Here is a 22163-nt window from a genome sequence, read left to right as displayed (position 1 = left end):
CAACCCAATCATGCATCCTTGCGCTTTATTACAAATGCCAAGTCACTCATCCCCCATCGCACCAAATGGTAGGTTGGACCTCACTTTATATGCGCATAAAGATAAACACACACATTTGTATCTACAAAGCCCGTTTGGGTAAACTCCCTCATTACCTCTGTAGTCTGGTCTCCTTCACCACCAGCAGTTACCATACCCGGTCTGCTGTGGTTTCTACTTAAAGTCCCCAGGACATTCACAGTATTAGGCCAGACTGCCTTCTCCTCTTGTGCACCAGAGGCATGGAATAGTCTACAATCCATGTTAGTGCCACTGAATGAATTTAAAATGTTGATGGGAGACTGTTACAGAGGAGTGCAAATGCTTTTTTTAGGCTGGATCACATTGTTGTATTGTTGTATGTTTTAATTATGTAAAGTATTGATTGTTGCTGCCTTTTTGGCCAGGTCTCCCTTGAAAAAGAGACTCTGGGTCACAATGGGCTTTTCCTGGTTAAATAAATGTAAAAGTGGAGTAGAACCCACCTAGCTGCTCTGATGTCTCGATCCTGGAACCCTTGTCCGGGATTGAGGAGATCTCCAGCCACAGGGTTTTCTTCTGTGGATCGGTACCGCTCGAGCATTGTGGACAACATCTATGGGGACTCCACACATTCCTCCCACTTGGCCCTTTGAGACCAGGAGAAGTGGCTGAGGCTGGGGAAGGGTGTGTCAGGGTCCTGTCCAGTCTCTGCTGTGAGTCGGAAGCACCCCTCGGCAGAGGCCCAGCTCTCCTGCAAAGCCTCGCAGAACTCAGAATTGACAGTTGGTGATGCAGTCCGAAGGAAGATGGAGTCAACACTGTCCACTAGTAGAGATGGGGACAGATGGAGTCACCACTGTCCACCAGTAGAGATGGGGACAGATGGAGTCACCACTGTCCATCAGTAGAGATGGGGACAGATGGAGTCACCACTGTCCAGCAGTAGAGATGGGCCAGATGGAGTCACCACTGTTCAGATGGAGTCACCACTGTCCACCAGTAGAGATGGGGACAGATGGAGTCACCACTGTCCACCAGTAGAGATGGGGACAGATGGAGTCACCACTGTCCACCAGTAGAGATGGGGACAGATGGAGTCACCACTGTCCACCAGTAGAGATGGGGACAGATGGAGTCACCACTGTGGGGACAGATGGAGTCACCACTGTCCACCAGTAGAGATGGGGACAGATGGATTCACCACTGTTCAGAGAGATGGGGACAGATGGAGTCACCACTGTCCACCAGTAGAGATGGGGACAGATGGAGTCACCACTGTCCATCAGTAGAGATGGGGACAGATGGAGTCACCACTGTCCATCAGTAGAGATGGGGCCAGATGGAGTCACCACTGTCCAGCAGTAGAGATGGGGACAGATGGAGTCACCACTGTCCACCAGTAGAGATGGGGACAGATGGAGTCACCACTGTCCATCAGTAGAGATGGGGACAGATGGAGTCACCACTGTCCATCAGTAGAGATGGGGACAGATGGAGTCACCACTGTTCAGCAGTAGAGATGGGGACAGATGGAGTCACCACTGTCCACCAGTAGAGATGGGGACAGATGGAGTCACCACTGTCCACCAGTAGAGATGGGGACAGATGGAGTCACCACTGTTCACCAGTAGAGATGGGGACAGATGGAGTCACCACTGTTCACCAGTAGAGATGGGGACAGATGGAGTCACCACTGTTCACCAGTAGAGATGGGGACAGATGGAGTCACCACTGTCCACCAGTAGAGATGGGGACAGATGGAGTCACCACTGTTCAGCAGTAGAGATGGGGACAGATGGAGTCACCACTGTCCACTAGTAGAGATGGGGACAGATGGAGTCACCACTGTCCACCAGTAGAGATGGGGACAGATGGAGTCACCACTGTCCACCAGTAGAGATGGGGACAGATGGAGTCACCACTGTCCACCAGTAGAGATGGGGACAGATGGAGTCACCACTGTCCACCAGTAGAGATGGGGACAGATGGAGTCACCACTGTTCAGCAGTAGAGATGGGGACAGATGGAGTCACCACTGTCCACCAGTAGAGATGGGGACAGATGGAGTCACCACTGTCCACCAGTAGAGATGGGGACAGATGGAGTCACCACTGTTCACCAGTAGAGATGGGGCCAGATGGAGTCACCACTGTTCACCAGTAGAGATGGGGACAGATGGAGTCACCACTGTTCACCAGTAGAGATGGGGACAGATGGAGTCACCACTGTCCAGCAGTAGAGATGGGGACAGATGGAGTCACCACTGTCCAGCAGTTTGATGTTCAGTGCAGTAGCTACCCGGGTGAGGAGGCCCCTCATAGCCTCTCGAGCCTCTGGGGGCGATGAAGCCCCACTGCTGGCCTGTCAGCCTGGTAGCCCCGCTCACAGTGGGGCTACCAGGCACTGGAACAGCCCATCACTGGCCAATAGGGAACAGCTGTCATCTCCATCAAAGCAATCAACCTCCTGACGCAGGGCATGCACCCTCCGCTCAATGGGCAGAGGGCAAAATAAAAGAGGAGAGAATATACATACTGGTGAAGCTGGTTTCCTGGGGTGGCTAGGGTAAATTGGTGCAGACGGTTCACTGTTATCCTGAAAACCATACACAATGTTAAATATTCCCCCAAATATATTGTGGGAGTTAACATCCTCCTGTTACTTGATACACATGTTGGTTTGTTGTAGTAGTGCTTACATCATGGTAAACCATAGGCTGTCCTGGCATAGGAACAGTTTGGGGGTTTGGAACTAGTTTGGGGGTCTCCGTCTTGCAGCAACACTTCTTCACATAGCAGCATGCAGCCACCTCAGCAATGATGACAATGAACACAGTAACCAAAAGACCTAGAGTACTACGTGCTGAGAGAGAGACATTCCGACGCATTGCATTAGCGAGGGATATCATCAAAATAATGATATGGGGTGAGGGGAAATGACAAGCAAGTTAAAAGCGAAAAGTTGTAGGCAGAATCTTCCCTCATCTGTGACGTTAAGCATCGTTCTCGATGTCAACCTCCTGTCACTGCCTTGGAGGGCATAGTGGCCTGAGTGAGATCCCGTAACACCCACATTCTACCCTCCACACTCCCCCCTCCCCATTGAAGGTCCCTGGGTTTGTGTGGTTCCACTGGACCACCGGCTGAGAGGTAGAGCCCCGGGCAGTAAAGTCCAGCAGGGTGTACTTCTCCCCATAATCATGGCATACCCTATCAGCGCAATCAGAGAACAGAGACAGGGTGGTGGTGGTGGGGGGGGGGGCGATAGTAGTTATCAGAGCAGAGACAGGATAGAGGGTGGTAGTGTGGGGGGTGACAGTAGTTAAGAGAGCAGTGTATCTGTATTAGATATGTTGTGTAGGTGTCATCAGATTGTGACCTACTGTTGAAATCCCTCACCTTCAACTCTGAGGATGTCTGTCAAGCATGGTAGAGGGGGACGACAGATAGCGAAAAATAAAACACCTGCATATTTGTATTTATTATGGATCCCCATATTAGTTCCCCTTCTGACCTTATTCCAAAACGGCTCATCTCAGGTCCGTCCAACCCAAGCTTCTTGGGACCCCAGGGGAAGTTGGTTGGATGAAGTTTGGTCAACAAAATTGAAATGTCTTTGTGGCATCATGTATTCTCTGCCATATTACACCTCAACCTATTCAACAACTGACCCTGAGGGTGTCAAAGACAGATGATGAGTAACAGAGATGGGAGGTGTGCGTGTGTATTTGAAAGAGAGAGAGAGAGATGATGTACAGACAGAACTATACTCATCCATAAATAAATAAGGCACTCAGTAATAAACTCAGCAAAAAAAGAAACGTCCCTTTTTCAGGACCCTGTCTTTCAAAGATAATTCGTAAAAATCCAAATAACTTCACAGATCTTCATTGTAAAGGCTTTAACACTGTTTGCCATGCTTGTTCAATGAACCATAAACAATTAATGAACATGCACCTGTGAAGCGGTCGTTAAGACACTAACAGCTTACAGACGGTTGGCAATTAATGTCAAGGTTATGAAAACTTAGGACACTAAAGAGGCCTTTCTACTGACTCTGAAAAACACCAAAAGATGCCCAAGGTCTCTGCTCATCCGTGAACGTGCCTTAGGCATGCTGCAAGGAGGCATGAGGACTGCAGATGTGTCCAGGGCAATAAATTGCAATGTCCGTACTGTGAGACGCCTAAGACAGCGCTACAGGGAGACGGGATGGACAGCTGATCGTCCTCGCAGTGGCAGACCACGTGTAACAACACCTGCAAAGGATCGGTACATCCGAACATCACACCTGCAGGACGGGTACAGGATGGCAACAACAACTGCCCGAGTTACACCATGAACACACAATCCCTCCATCAGTGCTCAGACTGCCCGCAATAGGCTGAGAGAGGCTTGACTGAGGGCTTGTAGGCCTGTTGTAAGGCAGGTCGTCACCGGACATCACCGGCAACAAAGTCGCCTATGGGCACAAACCACCATTGCTGGACCAGACAGAACTGGCAAAAAGTGCTCTTCACTGACGAGTCGCGGTTTTGTCTCACCAGGGGTGATGGTCGGATTAGTGTTTATCATCGAAGGAATGAGAGTTACACTGAGGCCTGTAAGCTGGAGTGGGATCGATTTGGAGGTGGAGGGTCCGTCATGGTCTGGTGCGGTGTGTCACAGCATCATCGGACTGCATCACCAACTGTCAAACTTATTCCACGAAGGGCCGAGTGTTTGCAGGTTTTCGCTCCTCTCTTGTACTTGATTAATTAAGGTCACTAATTAGTATCTAACTCCCCTCACCTGTGTGTCTAGGTCTTAATTGAAAGGAATAACGAAAAAACCTGCGGACACGAGGCCCTCAATGGAATGAGTTTGACGCACCTGCTTTATAACATACTATATTTGCTTGTTTTGTCAAATTAACTATTCAAATTTTAGCAACCAGGAAATGGCAGAGCGATTTCTGCATAATATATCATTAAATTAGTTGTGCAAGACATTGTATAGATAAAAAGATAAATAGCATATTGTTTTTAAAAGTGTGCATAAGTTTGTCTTCCGACAAAACAAAAGCTGATATTTCAAAACTCTTCCGCAAAGGACTCAGGTATAGGATCCACATGGCTATCCTCGTTGAAAGGTGGCTATGGAGGAGGGGAGGACACTCTTCCATTCACTTACCTACAAATTGACACTCAATTTCAATTTCTATTTAAATGGCTTTATTAGCATGGGAAACATATGTTTACATTGCCAAAGCAAGTGAAATAGATAATAAACAAACGTGAATTAAACAAAACATTAACAGTAAACATTACACTCACAAAAGTTCCAAAAGAATAAAGACATTTCAAATGTTATATTATGTCTATATACAATGTTGTAATGATGTGCAAATAGTTATAGCACAAAAGGGAAAATAAAACTTAAACATAGGTTGTATTTACCATGGTGTTTGTTCTTCACTCGTTGCCCTTTTCTTGTGGCAAACGGTTACAAATTGCTGCTGTGATTGCACATTGTGGTATTTCACCCAAAAGATAGGTCTGTTTGTGTTTGTGAACAGTGCCCCAGGACCAGATTGCTTAGAGGGCTCTTCTCCAGGTTCATTTCTCTATAGGTGATGGCTTTGTTATGGAAGGTTAGGGAATAGCAGATCGTTCACAGCTTCGTGGATGTTACCTGTGGCGCTGATGTTTAGGCTGTGGTACAGTATGTATAGGTTTTTGTGTGCTCTAGGGCAACAGTGTATAGATGGAATTTGTATTTGTGGTCCTGGCAACTGGACTTTTTTTTTTGATTTACTGTCAGGGCCCAGGTCTGACATAATCTGTGTAGAAGATCTAGGTTCTGCTGTAGGACCTCCTTGGTTGGGGACAGAAGCACCAGATCATCAGCAAACAGTAGACATTTGACTTCAGATTCTAGTAGGGTGAGGCCAGGTGCTGCAGACTGTTCTAGTGCCCTCTCCAATTTGTTGATATATATGTTGAAGAGGGTGAGGCTCGACCTCGATCAATCATCTGTTTCCGGGTCTGGGGGAGAGAGGATAGAGGAGAAAGAGCGGAGGACCGACTTTTTTCCCAAATTAGAAAAGGCCCAGAAAGTCGACAGAGCCTTGAAACTTCCCTAGACTGTAGCCTAGTAGAGACATTCCGGTTGGCTACATTCCTGCCTGTGCTGTATATAATTTCATAAACCCACTATCTGCAAATTGGGGTGATTTATGATAATCTGCGCAGCACCTTGATAGCGTTCCAGGTCATAATTTTCTAGTTGCACTGCGCATTAGAAGATTGCGATTTAATGAGTGGCCACTGCAACATTCCAGTCCTTGTGTGAAATCTGATTTTAAAAAGACGACCTGGAACGCTAACCCAAGAACAAGTAGCAGCATAGGAAACAACCTCACTCACGACCTCCCAGGCTCATTTTGAGGCTGTGTATGGAGTAAAGCAGATTGATTTTGATTAGTTTCATTTGTATGAATATTTTTACACCGCATTTTCCATTTTTAGGGATCGTATTATACAGGCGTACAGTAGGTGGCGACATGCATATCCACCATTATTGCAAATGCCATTATACCAGAGAAGAAGAACCTCTCCAAAGAATACGCAGTTAATTAGGTTTACGCTGCTTGGCTCATTCACTACAAGGGCTTGCAAAACAATAATATAAAATATTAGCACTGTTTATTTTTGCCGTCGTGCATAGGTGAGTGCAAATATAGGCATCTAATACATCTGCATTTTATTCAATGTTGATTCTAAGAAATTCCTCCGATAAGTAGCTTACTGAAAAATATTTTGTCGTAGTATATTAGTTTAATGTAGTCGATAATCGCCTAATACTCTGCCAATAATCAGCGAAAAATATCAGCATCACCGGTCGTGTGAAATTAGCAGTGCAACATTCTAAAGATAGACTTTTAGCACCCCCTTGTGTAGTTGATTGATGGTGAACGGTGTTTGCTGGCTCGGTAATTGTGAGGAGTGGGGTGAATGACAATTGTAGTGTTCAACTGACTGTACAGTAGTCCACTAGCTCTGTGGACCAAGTCACCTTGGTGATGTTCTTCGATAAAATTGCAACTGTAGGAAAAGGAGAGCAGCGACGAAACAATGTTTCATGGGCCATGAATCATGGACAATCCTATTCTTGTTTTCTGTAGCCTAGTTGTAAATGTTCATCATGCACTAGATGAATTGTTGGAATACGGTACTGTTAGCCTATTGTATTGCACAACGAATTTTCTGTCCACTTTCTAACATCTATTATGTCTAACACATATTCCACTATATTAAAATATGTATAACAAATCTTCCATAGATTATGAAGTAGGCTGTTTTTTGAAGGATTACAAGTGAGATGTAATTTGAACCTGCTATACACCCACTGGGTCAGTTTAACTGTGTCTCTACAGCTGTCTTGTGTCTGTCCTCAGAAAATGCACCTCTCTATCCTACTGAGTGCCCTTCTCAGCATCCCTGTCTCTTTGGGTGAGTTGTTTGTTGTTGCCATTTTAGTATTATAGCTGTTGGTTCCAGTCGTAGATTGCTGTTCAACCAGTGATTTACTTTACAGTAGTAATATGTTGGAAGAATTGGATTCCCATCTCTCTCTCTCTCCCCGTAGCTTTTCTTTGTCAGTATCGCTGTGGTTGTTTTTCAAACCTCAAAGTCACACATGGATTTGTAAAAATTCACGTTTTTTATTTTGATCATTTCATTTTCTATCAATGTGCTACATGTCATTCTGCCTCCCTCTATTTGTCCCTCTCTTTTTCAGGCTGGAATGAAGACTTCCAGATAGTGTGTTCTGGACAAGAGTTCCGCCTGCCGGTCTACTCAGGGTCAAGGATTGTGACCTTTACCCCCAGCTACCCTCCAGGACCAAGAAGAGTGCTACTGGAGAATAACAATGTAGGTACAGTAGTGTGTGTACAACATGTGTACAGCGAGTTCCTGTATGCTAAGCATTGCTATTGTGTCTTGTAGTTGAAGGACCCGCGGTTTGAGTGGACCAAAGATAGGACATTGCTGTTGAAGGACGTCACACACGGTGACCAGGGACTCTACTCTATCAAGCTGTCCTCTGGATTCACAGATGAGACCGTTCGCCTCACTGTCTCAGGTACTACTCGGCCTCAGGGACTACCGCTCTCCACCTCTTTCTCTCAATTGTTTTCTACTGCATGTTTCTTTCTCTATAATATTATATAATGATTAATTATATCTGTGGAAATGGATTGTATGACATTTGAAACATTTTATAACTCAATGTCATCTCTCTCTTTTTCCCTTTCTCAGAATGTATAAAAACTTTCAGACGGGGCTATGGGGAGACTTTTCAGCACAACATCCCTAAAGATGGCTCCCTGTTGGAGTTTTCACCCAGGGGCTCCCACCCTGATTCCCAGCCGGTGGTACTGTGGAACCGGACAGATCTCGAGACCAGTGAGGCGGGTCGGGGGAGGCTGGGGTCGGACGGGAGGGTCTGGGTGGCAGAGAGGGTGACCCAGGCAGACCAGGGAAACTACACCATCAGAGACGAGAACGGGAAAGTAATCTCCCGCAGCAAACTCACTGTCAATGGTGAGCACTGGAAATATCAAAAATATCATGGAGATGAGAAAGCGATATCAGTTTTTAGAGCAGTCTGATAAATTGTCCAAACTGACACTTAATGCTTGTATCTATCTGATTCTTTCTTTCATCTGGATGTCCCTCACCATCCTCATTCCTCTCCACTCTTTCCCATACTCTCTTTCTCGCTCCTCATTACCACCTGTGTGGGTGCAGGGCACACCTTCAATGTCACCCGCTTCTTCAAGGAGTCGCTAAACCTTCCCCTGTTTCTCCCTGTCCCTCATGTCCACCTCATTTTTACCCCCTCCCTGCACCTGTCCAACCCCTCCAATGTTCCCCTTGACTCCCGGTACTCCCGCCCCGTGCAGCTGATCAAGGACGGGCATATCGTGGATCAGGACTCCCGGTACTGGGGCCTCATCTCTCTGGGGAGAAATAGGACTGTCAACGAGGTGGTCATCACCAGGCTGAGTGCAAAGCATGATGGGATGTATGAGATTCGAGATCAGGACGGCAACCTGGTGTCGTCTACTGTTCTCCATGTGGTCGGTGAGAGACAGTGATCGTGTGTGTGTGAGCAACAGCTTTTCCCTTTATGTGATGCAGAGCTCTTCCTCTCTGATTCAGAGGGGTTGGGTTAAATGCGGAAGTCACATTTCGGTTGAATGCATTCAGATGTGCAACTGGCTAGGTATCCCCCCTTTCCCTTAATTTATTTTCTTTCACACACCCTTTGTATCTATGGCTCCACCAATTCTTTTTTTTTCTTTCTCCAGATAAGACTGCGAGATGGAGAGCGGTCCTCAAGTCCATCAGCGTCCCTTCTGGCATGTTTGTGACTTTGGCTGGTTTCATCCTGTTTATGAAGCGCTACCCTAACTGCAGCCTCACTATGATCATCAATGGCCTAAGAGGTCACCACACACCCGCAGCTAACCTGCCAAGAGGCAATGTCCAGGTGACCGCTGTAGAGTGAGAGTTATGTGTGAGCTTGGAAGGTAGAAGCAATATGGTTGGGTTATTCCAGGGTTTGTGTGTGCGCAATGCTGTGAGCCTGTTGTCATGGTACTATGTTGTCCATCTATTTCAACTGTATGATCTTATCGCATTCTGAAGTGAGTGTCAGTAAAAATAGATCCAGTCCTTTGTGCCAGTCTCAATTTCCTCAGGCATCAGTTCCTTCCATATTTAAATTGGGTCAAGGGTCACATACAGCTCATCTGTGGATGGTTTATGTTTGTCTTCCTGTGTGTTCCCCTGTGTGTCTATGCTGAATATACAACTCAATATTAGGAATGTGTTCCTAATGTTTGGTATACTCAGTGTAGTGGTTGTGATATTTACATAGTTGTTTTATTTCTGTCGCCTGCAGGACTACAGTCCGCCCAGCCCCCAGCCCTATGGTTTTTATGGTCATTCACAGCAGACTGGAACGCCAAAAATATGGAGCCCCAGACCTACACATTCTGTAGGTAGACAGTGAAGTTGTAAATGTAGGCTCAGTCTTATGTTTTTCTTTTTACCTTTCTTAATTTCTATATTACGTATGTCTGTTTCAGGGTTACACTCCTGTTGTGGACAGTGCAACACTTGTAGTGGACAGTGCACCACAGCCCTCCCCTGAGCCAGTGAGGACTGGGAGACAGCAGGAGACAGACCGACTTAGTGTTGAGACTGCCACTACTCACTATCCCAGTAGAGAGGTAAATACATTCTGTGATTTCTATATTCTGTCTCACAATAGACAGGTATATTCTATTCTTTCTTTTTATCATTGACTCTCTCTCAGGAGACTGCTGGCAGTGAGAGGGTGATCTCCTTTTCTGTCGCTGGCGCCTCCGACTGCCTCCACTCATCTGAAGACTGTTTTCAGTTCCGGATCAAGAAAGAGGGAGTCGAGGAGAGATGGAGGAAAGCAGAAGACTACTTTTCCACACTTCCACTGGACACGGATACCTCGGAGACTTGCAGCATCTATACTTCTGACAAACTCAACTTCTTATAAAAGCACAGAGAAGAAGAGTGAACACAGGTAAAGAAAGAGAGAAGAGAAAATAGTGGAGGGAGATATGATCATATATATATATATATATATATATATATATATATATATATATATATATATATATATATATATATATTACTGCTCATGGCTGAATTTTGTCACTATAGTGCCTAATACTCAATACTCAAAAAGTGCCTTCCTTTTTGAGTATTGAGTATTACTTCATATGATGTATGTATGATCATTTCATTATTGTTCTTTTTAAGCATGAGATGAGCAATATCTTGCATTTGGAATATCATTAATTTGTACAACTGGACAGTTAATGTTCCTAGAACTCAACCCGACAATTACTTTGCTGCTACCTACCTCGAACCCTCAGGATGACACATGTTAACCATAGATGTCTGTATATTTACTGTAATGTGTGTAATTATATTGTTACATTAGGATGGTAGGCAAGATTAAAGAAAAGATAAGGAATTGGAAGATTTTGTAGTAGATTGATAAGGGAATGGCCTCAATCTAAAAGCATAGCTAACTGCATGTGTTACCTACTATTAAATCCAATGAATGAACACAATAATAACCAATGTATCTTTTTTAGATAACATATAGTTAAGTAAGAAACTGAGTGATTTCTATAAAATGGCATCCATATGAGTATATGACTTATTTTCACCAGGTATTTACATTTGTATTTATTCTTTATTGGCATCAATCTGAAAGTGTGTCAATATATGATTTTCACATCATACTTTCACAATGCTTTCTTGTGTATTATTAACGTATCATTGGTATGTGAGTCAAATAATGTTATGTTGACGAAGAAAATAAAACTAGTTTAATGACGGTAGGGGGCGGTGATTTGATATTACTGTTTGAATGAGCTGAAAACAAAACGATGAAGAGCCTGCGTTTGAGAACTGATACTACTATCCCAGCATGCAATGTTTTTGAAGCGGCAATGAAACGCCAGCGTGCAACATTGGACCAAAAATAAAGTAGGCACAATAACGTTAGTTGCCTTTTAGGCAAAACATTTCAAGATAGTTTGCCATCAAAGTAACACCAACGGTTCGTGCTTGGCTGTGGAGGGACGTGCACTTGAAAGATGTCTTTGGTTTGCGCAAGTAAGTTGAACATGCTTCTCCATAAATAGCTAACGTTAGCATTGGCTAGCTAACAGTGTGCAACGCTAGGAAGCTAACGTTTGCTTGTAGTTGATTGTAATCTGTCACAACATGGTATTCATGGTGGCTTACTATTTAGCTATATTAGTTAACCGTAAAAGTATTGGATCTATTCATGAAATAAAAATTGTACTATCCACTTAGAAGACTAGTCTCAGACTAGACGTAACATAGTAAACGTACATCCGGGACTCTCAAATTAGTTTATGTTAAGTTAGGTTTGAAATTTCAATACGCAAACGTATAGCAACCAAAAGGTTGTTTTTCAATCTCATCACGGACAACTTAAGCATTGTAGCAACTTCGCAGCAACTTACTACTGTTTAGCCACTTTGCAACTCCTTACTATATTAGCTAACCCTTTAATCTGAACCCCTAGAGCTAGCTAACGTTAGCATTAGCTGCCTAGCTAGCGTAAGGTACATCGTAGCATATCCTACGTTTTGCAAATTGGTAACATTACGTTTTGAAACTACGATACTTAAAAGTACACATTTGAGTGTGTAGAATAATATGGAATGCTCTGAGGCCACGTTGATTTAATCTTCCTCCCCTACTCAGTTTCCAATGAGGTCCCGGAGCACCCCTGCGTGTCCCCGGTGTCCAACCAGGTGTTCGAGCGCCGACTGATCGAGAAGTTCATCGCGGAGAATGGCGTTGACCCCATGAACGGCCAACCACTGTCCGAAGAGCAACTTATCGATATTAAAGGTAAACAGAGGGCAGGAGTAGACTGTTAACGTAATCGTGTAAGGTCAATCACATCAAACTGATTTTAGTTTTGGCATAAGGATAACTAAATTGTGTTTTCAAATATTTAGTTTTTTTAATTTGAAATCATTGTTTTTGCTGCCCTTTCTTCTGTGCCCAGTGTCTCATCCTATCCGACCAAAGGCTGCCTCCGCTACCAGTATTCCTGCCATACTCAAGTCTCTGCAAGATGAGTGGGTGAGTGTCTAGATTGTCTGGAGTTTGTGCTCTGACTGTGGACAGTGTTACAGCCAAGTACTGTTCCTCAGTCGTGTTGAATCTCTCCCTCAATGTCTTCCCCCTCTCTCTCTTTCAAGGATGCGGTGATGCTCCACAGTTTCACTCTGAGGCAGCAGCTGCAGACGACTCGCCAGGAGCTGTCTCACGCCCTCTACCAGCATGATGCAGCCTGCAGAGTCATTGCCCGTCTCACCAAGGAGGTCACTGCAGCCAGAGAGGGTAAGAGAGAGCCACGGGAGCCTTGGTGGGGTTCTCAATAGGCTGAAGTTATTTTTCTCCCTCATCTTCTCTCCTTCACTGACCTGTGAAGGTCAATGCTTACTCTGTTCCCATTCTCCCATTCTACAGCACTGGCCACACTGAAGCCCCAAGCCGGATTGGTCGCCCCTCAGGCTATGCCTGCCTCTCAGCCAGCCACTGGGGTGAGTGGTTGACCAAGATTCCCATCCATCAAACAGGATTCCTGTCCATCAGAGACTGAGGATACATGCTGTCTCTCTTTTCTAACTTGTCTTCTCTGTGTTGGTTTATCTCTCGCAGGGTGCAGGTGGGGAGCCCATGGAGGTTAGTGAGCAGGTGGGAATGACCCCAGAAATCATCCAGAAGGTAAGATATTTTTCCCCCACTCCTAATCCCCTGTGATTAGTGTTCTCATTACTGTGACCCTCCCAATATGGGAATGGATTTGTTATTCATTGAATTGTGATTATTAACATCTTTCTTGCTGCTCTGTTTTCAGCTCCAAGATAAGGCCACCGTCCTTACCACAGAGCGAAAGAAGGTCAGATTTTAATTCAGGAAGTTGTCTAATGCGTTGTAGGATTGCACAGATGGATGATCAAACCACTCAATCTTTTAATACACCCTCTCGTGTAGTCCTTTGTTTGCTCACTACTCCCTTCTCACTCCCTAACCAGAGAGGCAAGACTGTGCCAGAGGAACTGGTCAGGGCTGAGGATCTGAGCAAGTACCGACAAGTGGCTTCCCACGCTGTGAGTACTACTGTCTGTCTAATAACCTGTAGTTGGACTGACTGAGCTGCTGAGTACTATCCAAGGTTGCCCTGAACTGTGTTCTTTTGAATCTCTCAGGGTCTTCATAGCGCCAGTGTCCCAGGAATCCTGTGTATGGACCTCTGTCCTTCAGATACTAACAAAGTACTCACTGGTAAGCAACCTCTTTAAAAATATATATTTTTAATTCTCCCCCACATCTCTTTTTCTTGCATATCTAAACAGTGTACATGATGACTGTATTCTGTGTTGCCAGGAGGGGCTGATAAGAACGTGGTTGTGTTTGATAAGAAGGAGGAGCAGATCATCGCCACTCTCAAGGGTCACACCAAGAAGGTGACCTCTGTCATCTACCACCCCTCCCAGGTAACAATACGTGTCTATTCACCTGTCTTGGGTGGAACTTCTAGAACATAGGATCTAAGAGAACCTCTGTATGAAGTAGCATTGGGCATTCAGTGAAATTCTAAGTAACAGAGTTTACTTGATCTGTGTACCTGGTTGAACATGTGCTGTGTTCTAGTTTGTAACCTGCACCAACTAACTTGCCTAATTTCCTTCCACACTATTTAATTTATTTACATTTTCTGTCTTTCTTTCCTCTCCAGTCGGTGGTGTTCTCTGCCTCTCCAGACAGCACCATCCGGGTGTGGTCTGTTACCGCGGGCAACTGTGTCCAGGTGGTGAGAGCTCACGAGGCGAGCGTGACCGGGCTGTCACTTCACGCCACCGGAGACTACCTGCTTAGCTCCTCCGAGGACCAGGTCAGTCCCCCGTATTGTCCCAGCACCCGACCCCACCGTAATGAATGCACCAGCTGTACTGTTGTCAATAGTAAATGATGGCACCTCTGTTGGTGGATGTGCAGACCGGCCAACATGCACGCGTTTTGCGTACCAACGCGATTCTCTGTCCATGTACGCAGGTACGAGATCAGAGTTAAAAGTACGCAGAAATTAATAGTGCCTAATTATTATTATTGTTATTTTTTACATTGTAATAAGGTAAATCTAACCTACTGATTTTTGAATTGCAACACACAGACATGTACCGAGTTTGTGTCAACGGACATGATGATTAATACATCATTATTGGACATGTCCGCCCATCCTCCTGTTTGTTGTGATGTTGAGTTTGCAGACTGTCAGCTGTACATAAACACATGGACAAATCCATTTTTGACTGTGTGTTGTAGAAAGGTAAACACTAATTGTTTCAAGCTTAGCGAACATTAGAGAACCTAAAATGGGCATTCAGTGGGCTCTAAAGTGCCAGAATTGCACTCGCATTTGCATGTGAAAGAAATGAAATGCAAATGAAAAAAATACCTGTTCTCATTTGTGAGTGTGATACACATTTAATTCTGCGTCTCATTAGTTATATTTTCCACCGAACATTGCGAGGATCACGCAACCTGAGACTAACTGTAATTAGGATCCGCTTCACAAAAAGCATTACAAAAGTATAATCAAATATAAACATCTTGGGGCCTCCCAGGTGGTGCACTGGTTAAGGGCGGTGTACTGCAGCGCCAGCTGTACCATCAGACACTCTAGGTTCGCGCCCAGGCTCTGTCATAACCGGCTGTGACCGGGAGGTCCGCACAATTGGCCTGGCGTCGTCCGGGTTAGGGAGGGTTTGGCCGGTAGGGATATCCTTGTCTCATCGCACACCAGCGACTCCTGTGGTGGGCCGGGCGCAGTGCGCGCTAACCAAGGTTCCCAGGTGCACAGTGTTTCCTCCGACACATTGGTTGTGCATCGGATGATGCATGAATTTCAACCTTGGTCTCTCCCGAGCCCGTACGGGAGCTGTAGCGATGAGACAAGATGGTAGCTACTAAAAACAATTGCACCAAATTTGTGGATAAAAAAAAAGGTAAAATATATATATATAGATAGATATAGATATCTTTAACATCTAGTGACTCCCAAACCCGCATGCGGGAGCGTAATCATCGCCTGAAACTAATTAGCATAACGCAGCGGACATAAATATCCCTATTCATGAAAATCACAAATGAAATATATTGTTAATCACCATGATTAACTCAGATTTTCAAAATATGCTTTACAGCCTTGCTAGCAGCAGGCAACCTTGTCACGGAAATCAGAATTGCAATCAAATTAAATCCTTTACCTTTGAACTTCGGATGTTTTCACTCACGAGACTCCCAGGTAGATAGCCAAAGTTCATTTTTCCCAAACATATTATTTTTGTAGGCGAAACTGCTCCGTTTGTTCTTCACGTTTGGCTGAGAAATCGCCCTGAAATTACGGTCACCACAACGCGAAAAATATTCCAAATTAGCTCCATAATATCGACAGAAACATGGCAAACGTTGTTTAGAATCCATCCTCAAGGTGTTTTTCTAATATCTATTCGATAATATATCCGTTGGGACAATTCGTTTTTCTCTAGGACCGATTAGAGTAATGGCTACCTCTGTACTTTACGCGGGAATTGAAAACTACGTCACAATACTGTAGACACCTTGGGGAATACGCAGACAGCGTAAGCTCGTTGACGGTACATTCACAGCCAAATAAAGAGTCAGTGGAACGCAGCGCTTTCAAAACCTGGGGCACTTCCGGATTGCATTTTTCTCAGGCTTTCACCTGCAACATCAGTTCTGTTATACTCACAGACAATATCTTTACAGTTTTGGAAACGTTAGTGTTTTCTATCGACAGCTGTCAATTATATGCATATTCTAGAATCTTTTCCTGAAAAACATATCCCGTTTAAAAGGGGAACGTTTTTTTTCCCCAAAAATGAAAATACTGCCCCCTAGCACCAAGAAGTTTTAATGGAGTGGAGAGTTTAGAAGACTGCACAATGAAGAATGGAGTGTCTGGTGTTAGCTATAGAGGCAATGCTTCTAAAATGCCTTAGCACTAGATTTGAGATTTTATCAATTTCGAAAATCTGAAATGATCTATGCGTTGCAAATAAATCCAATAGGCACCTTTACATTGGCTGAAACCGAGGACTCTTCTAGCGAACAGCGTTCAGATTCCCTTTGCCGTGGCCAAGTGAACCGTCACCTCCATCGCCTTCTCTGAGAACGGATACTACCTGGCCACAGGTCAGTCTCTCCAACCACCGAGCCAATAGATTGTACTCTAAAAAGTTGGCACGTCAGATTCCCTTTGCCGTGGCCTAGCGAACCGCGGTCAGATTCCCTTTGCCGTGGCCTAGCGAACCGCAGTCAGATTCCCTTTGCTGTGGCCTAGCGAACCGCGGTCAGATTCCCTTTGCTGTGGCCTAGCGAACCGCGGTCAGATTCCCTTTGCTGTGGCCTAGCGAACCGCGGTTAGATTCCCTTTGCTGTGGCCTAGCGAACCGCAATCAGATTCCCTTTGCTGTGGCCTAGCGAACCGCGGTTAGATTCCCTTTGCTGTGGCCTAGCGAACCGCAGTCAGATTCCCTTTGCTGTGGCCTAGCGAACCGCAGTCAGATTCCCTTTGCTGTGGCCTAGCGAACCGCAGTCAGATTCCCTTTGCTGTGGCCTAGCGAACCGCGGTTAGATTCCCTTTGCTGTGGCCTAGCGAACCGCAGTCAGATTCCCTTTGCTGTGGCCTAGCGAACCGCAATCAGATTTCCTTTGCTGTGGCCTAGCGAACCGCGGTTAGATTCCCTTTGCCGTGGCTTACTTAAGCTTTGTGTAGCCAGTTTGCGGTCTGTGTCGACCCAATCATTTGTTTTTATTTTCAAAATTATTTTGCTTTTAGTGTTGATTATAATTGTGATCAGACTCACAAACAGTGCGTGCATGATTGTGCTAGGGAAAGAACCCCAATTTGGCACTTGCTAGGCGTGCGATTTGAATCTCCAATTTGCCCCATGTCTGGTACTCTAAAAAGTTGGCACGTCTGGGTGTGCGTTAATACTCTTTCTCTCGCTCTCTCTCTCAGTACTGGGCCTTCTCTGACATCCAAACTGGCCGAGTCCTTACTAAAGTCACTGATGAGGCTGCTGGTGTTGGTAAGTGTGTTTGTACTCGACAATACGGAAACTGGGTTCCGGTTTTCCCTGTGTCACATATTTATTCCCCCTTCTCCCCAGCTCTGACTTGTGCTCAGTTCCACCCTGACGGTCTGATTTTCGGGACGGGAACAGCTGACTCCCAAATCAAGATCTGGGATCTGAAGGAACGCACCAACGTGGCCAACTTCCCCGGCCACTCCGGTCCCGTCACCTCCATTGCCTTCTCTGAGAACGGATACTACCTGGCCACAGGTCAGTCTCCAACCACCGAGCCAATAGATTGTACTCGAACTATTTGCACATAGTTACAACACTGTACACAGCCATAATGTCTCTATTCCTTTTAAACTTGTAGGTGTAATGTTTGCTGTTAATTTCTGATTAGTTCATTTCACTTATCTATTTCACTTGCTTTGGCAATGTAAACATGTTTCCCATGCCAATAAAGCCCTTTGTTTATCAATTCAATCTAAAATGTAATGACAAAACAGTGTGATGTATTTCTCATGCCCTGACCCAGTCTCTCTCTCTGCTCCAGGTGCCCAGGACAGCTCTGTGAAGCTGTGGGATCTGAGGAAACTGAAGAACTTCAAGACCATCGCCCTGGACAACAACTACGAAGTGAGAATGAGCGACCGTGCAATCTGCTAGCCACAGTATTCCCCATCTGTCGGCCAGATATGGCTAATTAATTTACTGCGATTAACACAGTTAATTCTTGTGGAGTTTTTCAGTGGAACCTTTCTCTCTCTCTCAGGTTAAGTCTCTGGTGTTTGATCAGAGTGGTACGTACTTGGCTGTGGGTGGATCTGACATCAGGGTGTACATCTGCAAGCAGTGGTCGGAGGTCCTAAACTTCAGCGGTAAGAAACATTCATAGCCTCTTACATTTTATATCCACATTCAACCTTCACCTGACCTTGATTGCTCACCAGTGATAACAACTCATTCATATGTACACATGGTTAGGAACAGTTGTGTCATATGGGCATGCCACATTTTACAGTAGTCACCTTCATGTCACTCTTTTTCCATCTTTAATCATGTCTGTCTTCCCTCGTTTTCCAGATCACTCTGGCCTGGTGACCGGTGTGGCGTTTGGAGACAATGCTCAGTTCCTTTCCTCCGCGGGAATGGACAGAAGCCTTAAGTTCTACAGCCTGTAAATTAGTACAGACAGACAGATGAAGTGGAAGAGAGGATAAGGTCTAGACCTGTGCGACAAATTTGACTCGGCTGCAGTCGGGTTTGGGGTTTGAGAAATATGGACCAGTGATCCGAATGTAGTGGGTTGACTGGCCTAGGCAGGAGCTTTTCAGTCACATTTACCAGCAGTTGATGGTCTTAGCATTTAAAAAAACATTTGTTGATCTATAGTTATTTAGGATCCCAGGGTGGGTGGAGGAACAGGTGCTGAAGTATTTAGGTTTCCCCTTCATTTATTCTCCATAAATAACTCCCCAAATCTCTGTTCTCCTTTGCTGGTTAGACCAACAGTAATCTTCTGTTGAAATTGTATTTTTGTTTTTAACTAAGCTCTGTCACATTGTATATGCCAATTCCGTGTATTGTGTTAATTCTTAGCCAGGCGATCTGACCAGCTTTCTTACAGGGTTGGACAGCATTCTTGTGTAGATTAAGACACCACAGAGATTGAACACTGCTAGTTTTAGTAGCAGAAGCCACAGCAGCCATTTTGGAATGGTATTTCATGTTGAACAACAAAGGAGCTGATTGGCTAACAATGCCATTCCAAAATGGCTGCTGTAACTTCTGCTACCTAGCATGAGGACAGAAAGGACAGTTTTCTGTAAGAAGTAGCAGTCGTTCAATCTTGGTGTAACAGTCGGGATAATGGGACAATTCAGAGTACAATGCATTTCTCATCCCTGGATTGAGATGTTTTCCGAGCCATATCTGGCACAGAAATGCTGTCTGACCCTAGTACAGCTGTAAACAAGCAGGTCGGATCTACTGGCTACTTATTCCCTTGAATTATCTTCCACACTTTTTACACCTCAATAAATGAAGTGTTTTATGTACAAACAGCCAGCTATTTGCTTGATCAATGGAATGTATTGTAGAATCCAGTTGTCGATTCAGCCTGTCAGAGGCACCAATATGACATTGATCACAAAGATTCAGTGTGCTCTGTTTGTACAGTGCATTTGGACATTATTCACACCCCTTGACTTTTTCTACATTTAGTTATTACAGACCGAATTTAAAATGGATTACTTTTATATTGTTTTTGTCATTGGCCGACACGCAATACCCAATAATGTCAAAGTGGATCATAGTTTTAAAGATATAAGAATTTTATATATATATTAAAAGCTGAAATGTCTTGTGTCAATAAGTATTCAACCCTTTTGTTATGGCCTAAATAAGTTCAGAAGTAGAAATGTGCTTTGCAAGTCACAGGTTGAGTGGACTCGGTGTGCAATATGTGCTTAACATGATTTTTAAAAAAAATACTACGTCATCTCTACTGTACCCCACACAGTTGAGCAGTGAATTTCAAAAAGATTCAACCACAGACCAGGGAGGTTTTCCAATGCCTCGCAATGAAGGGCAGCTATTGGTAGACGGGCAAAAATGTAAAAAGCAACCCATGAATATCTCTTGGCATACAAAGAGTTCAATCTTGGTTTCGTCAGACCAGAGAATCTTGTTTCTCGTGGTCTGAGTCCTTTATGTGCCTTTTGGCAAACTCCAAGCAGGCTGATCATGGGTATTTTACTGAGTAGTGTCTTCTGTCTGGCTACTCTGCCATAAAATCCTGATTGGAGGAATGCTGCAGAGATGGTTGTCCTTCTGGAAGGTTCTCCCATTTGCACAGTGGAACTCTGGAGTTCTGTCAGAGTGACCATCGGGTTCTTGGTCACCCCCCCCTGACCAAGGCCCTTCTCCTCCAATTGCTCAGTTTGCCTGGGTGGCCAGCTCTGGGATGAGTCTGGGTGGTTCCAAACTTCTTCCATTTAAGAATGACGGTGGGCTCTGTGCTCTTGGGGACCTTTAATGCTACATAAATGTTTTGGTACCCTTCCCCAGGTCTGTGCCTCGACACAATCCTGTTTCGGAGCTTTACGGACAATCCCTTCGACCTCTATGGCTTGGTTCTTGCTCTGAAATGCACTTGTCAACTGTGGGACCTTATATAGACAGGAGTGTGCCTTTCCAAATCATGTCCAATCAATTAAATGTACCACAAGTGGACTTGTAGAAGTTGTAGAAACATCTCAAGGATGATCACCTAGAAACCGGGTGCACCTTTTGAGTCTCATAGCAAAGGGTCTGAATACTTATGCAAATAAGGTATCCATTTTTATGGTACCTTTGTCATTATGGGGTATTTTATCAATTTTAGAATAAGGCTGTAACGTAACAAAATGTGGAAAAGGGGAAGGGGTTTGAATACTTTCCGAATGCACTGTACATAGGGCAGCAGCCTCTAACGTGCAGTGTTGAGCAACCGGGTGGTAGCCGGCTAGTGACAGTCACTAAGTTCAGGGCAGGGTACTGGGTGGATTGCTAGTGATGGCTATTTAACAGTATGATGGCCTTGAGGTAGAAGCTGTTTTTCAGTCTCTCGTTCCCAGCTTTAATGCACTTGTACTGATCTCGCCTTCTGGATGATAGCGGGGTGAACAGGCTGTTGCTCGGGTGGTTGATGTCCTTGATATTTTTGGCCTTCCTGTGACATCGGGTGCAGTAGGTGTCGTGGAGGGCAAGCAGTGTGCCCCTGGTGATGAACTGGGCAGACCGCACCACCCTCTGGAGAGCCCAGCGGTTGCGGGTGGTGTAGTTGCCGTACCAAGTGATGATACAGCCTGACAGGATGCTCTCAATGCTGCATCTGTAAAAGTGTGTAAGGGTCTTAGAGGCCAAGCCAAATTTCCAAAGCCTCCTGAGGTTGAAGAGGCGCTGTTGCGCCGCCTTCACCACACTGTGTGTGGGTGGACCATTTCAAATTGTCAGTGACGTGTACTCTTGAGGAACTTGAAGCTTTTCACCTTCTCCGCTGCGGCCCCGTCGATGTGGGCTCCCTCTACTGTCTCCTGAAGTCCACGATCAGTTTCTTTGTCTTGTTGACATTTAGAGGTTATTTTCCTGGCACTACACCAGGGCCCTCACCTCCATGTCGGCTGTCCTGTCATCATTGGTAATCAAATTGTATTAGTCACATGTGCCGAATACAACAGGTAGACCTTACAGTGAAATGCTTACTTACAGGCCCCTAACAGTGCAGTTTCAAAAAATACTGATAAGAGATAAAAGGAACAAGTAATTAAAGGGCAGCAGTAAAAAATGACAATATATACAGGGGTGTGCCGGTACAGAGGCAATGGGCGGGGGCACTGGTTAGT

General features: G+C 45.0%; 2 protein-coding genes across 4 annotated transcripts; both read left to right on the top strand.

The window, feature by feature from the left end:
* Window positions 1-6456: 6456 nt before the first annotated feature.
* Window positions 6457-11459, top strand: LOC127905928 (uncharacterized). Of its 3 annotated transcripts, none has more exons than XM_052488307.1 (10): window positions 6467-6728; window positions 7438-7513; window positions 7803-7936; window positions 8012-8147; window positions 8324-8608; window positions 8816-9151; window positions 9379-9560; window positions 9975-10070; window positions 10162-10305; window positions 10392-11459. In XM_052488307.1, exons 2-10 carry the CDS (start codon window positions 7462-7464, stop codon window positions 10605-10607), a joined length of 1581 nt encoding a protein of 526 aa, XP_052344267.1. In that variant the 5' UTR covers window positions 6467-6728; window positions 7438-7461; the 3' UTR covers window positions 10608-11459. The 3 variants fall into 3 exon arrangements, 2 of the variants coding, with proteins under 2 accessions (XP_052344267.1, XP_052344266.1); XM_052488306.1 differs by having other exon boundaries at window positions 6469-6728; window positions 7459-7513; XR_008087505.1 differs by lacking the exon at window positions 10392-11459 and having other exon boundaries at window positions 6457-6728; window positions 7459-7513; window positions 9379-10070; window positions 10162-10215.
* An 80-nt stretch (window positions 11460-11539) lies between these two features.
* LOC118363404 (pre-mRNA-processing factor 19-like) lies at window positions 11540-19841 on the top strand. The gene is made up of 16 exons (XM_035744232.2): window positions 11540-11740; window positions 12362-12511; window positions 12672-12748; window positions 12868-13009; window positions 13139-13212; window positions 13331-13396; window positions 13530-13571; window positions 13708-13782; window positions 13882-13957; window positions 14060-14169; window positions 14412-14567; window positions 17721-17790; window positions 17872-18045; window positions 18332-18414; window positions 18551-18656; window positions 18862-19841. The coding sequence occupies exons 1-16, from the start codon at window positions 11722-11724 to the stop codon at window positions 18957-18959; spliced, it is 1518 nt and encodes a 505-aa protein (XP_035600125.1). The 5' UTR covers window positions 11540-11721; the 3' UTR covers window positions 18960-19841.
* Window positions 19842-22163: the final 2322 nt, after the last annotated feature.

This window comes from Oncorhynchus keta, chromosome 30 (assembly GCF_023373465.1).
Source record: "Oncorhynchus keta strain PuntledgeMale-10-30-2019 chromosome 30, Oket_V2, whole genome shotgun sequence".
NCBI classification, from domain to species: domain Eukaryota; kingdom Metazoa; phylum Chordata; class Actinopteri; order Salmoniformes; family Salmonidae; genus Oncorhynchus; species Oncorhynchus keta.
The sequence above is the reverse complement of the archived record's forward strand: the minus strand, read 5'-3'. Positions and strand labels throughout refer to the sequence as shown.

Excerpts from the sequence above, each read along its gene's own strand:
- LOC118363404 (XM_035744232.2), top strand. Across the intron at positions 13,213-13,330 it reads CCTCTCAGCCAGCCACTGGG|GGTGCAGGTGGGGAGCCCAT; the intron begins GTGAGTGGTTGA and ends TATCTCTCGCAG. Across the intron at positions 17,791-17,871 it reads TGATGAGGCTGCTGGTGTTG|CTCTGACTTGTGCTCAGTTC; the intron begins GTAAGTGTGTTT and ends CCTTCTCCCCAG.
- LOC127905928 (XM_052488307.1), top strand. The coding sequence starts at position 7,462 with ATGCACCTCTCTATCCTACTGAGTGCCCTTCTCAGCATCCCTGTCTCT. Across the intron at positions 7,937-8,011 it reads TGCTACTGGAGAATAACAAT|TTGAAGGACCCGCGGTTTGA; the intron begins GTAGGTACAGTA and ends TGTGTCTTGTAG. Across the intron at positions 9,561-9,974 it reads TGCCAAGAGGCAATGTCCAG|GACTACAGTCCGCCCAGCCC; the intron begins GTGACCGCTGTA and ends TGTCGCCTGCAG.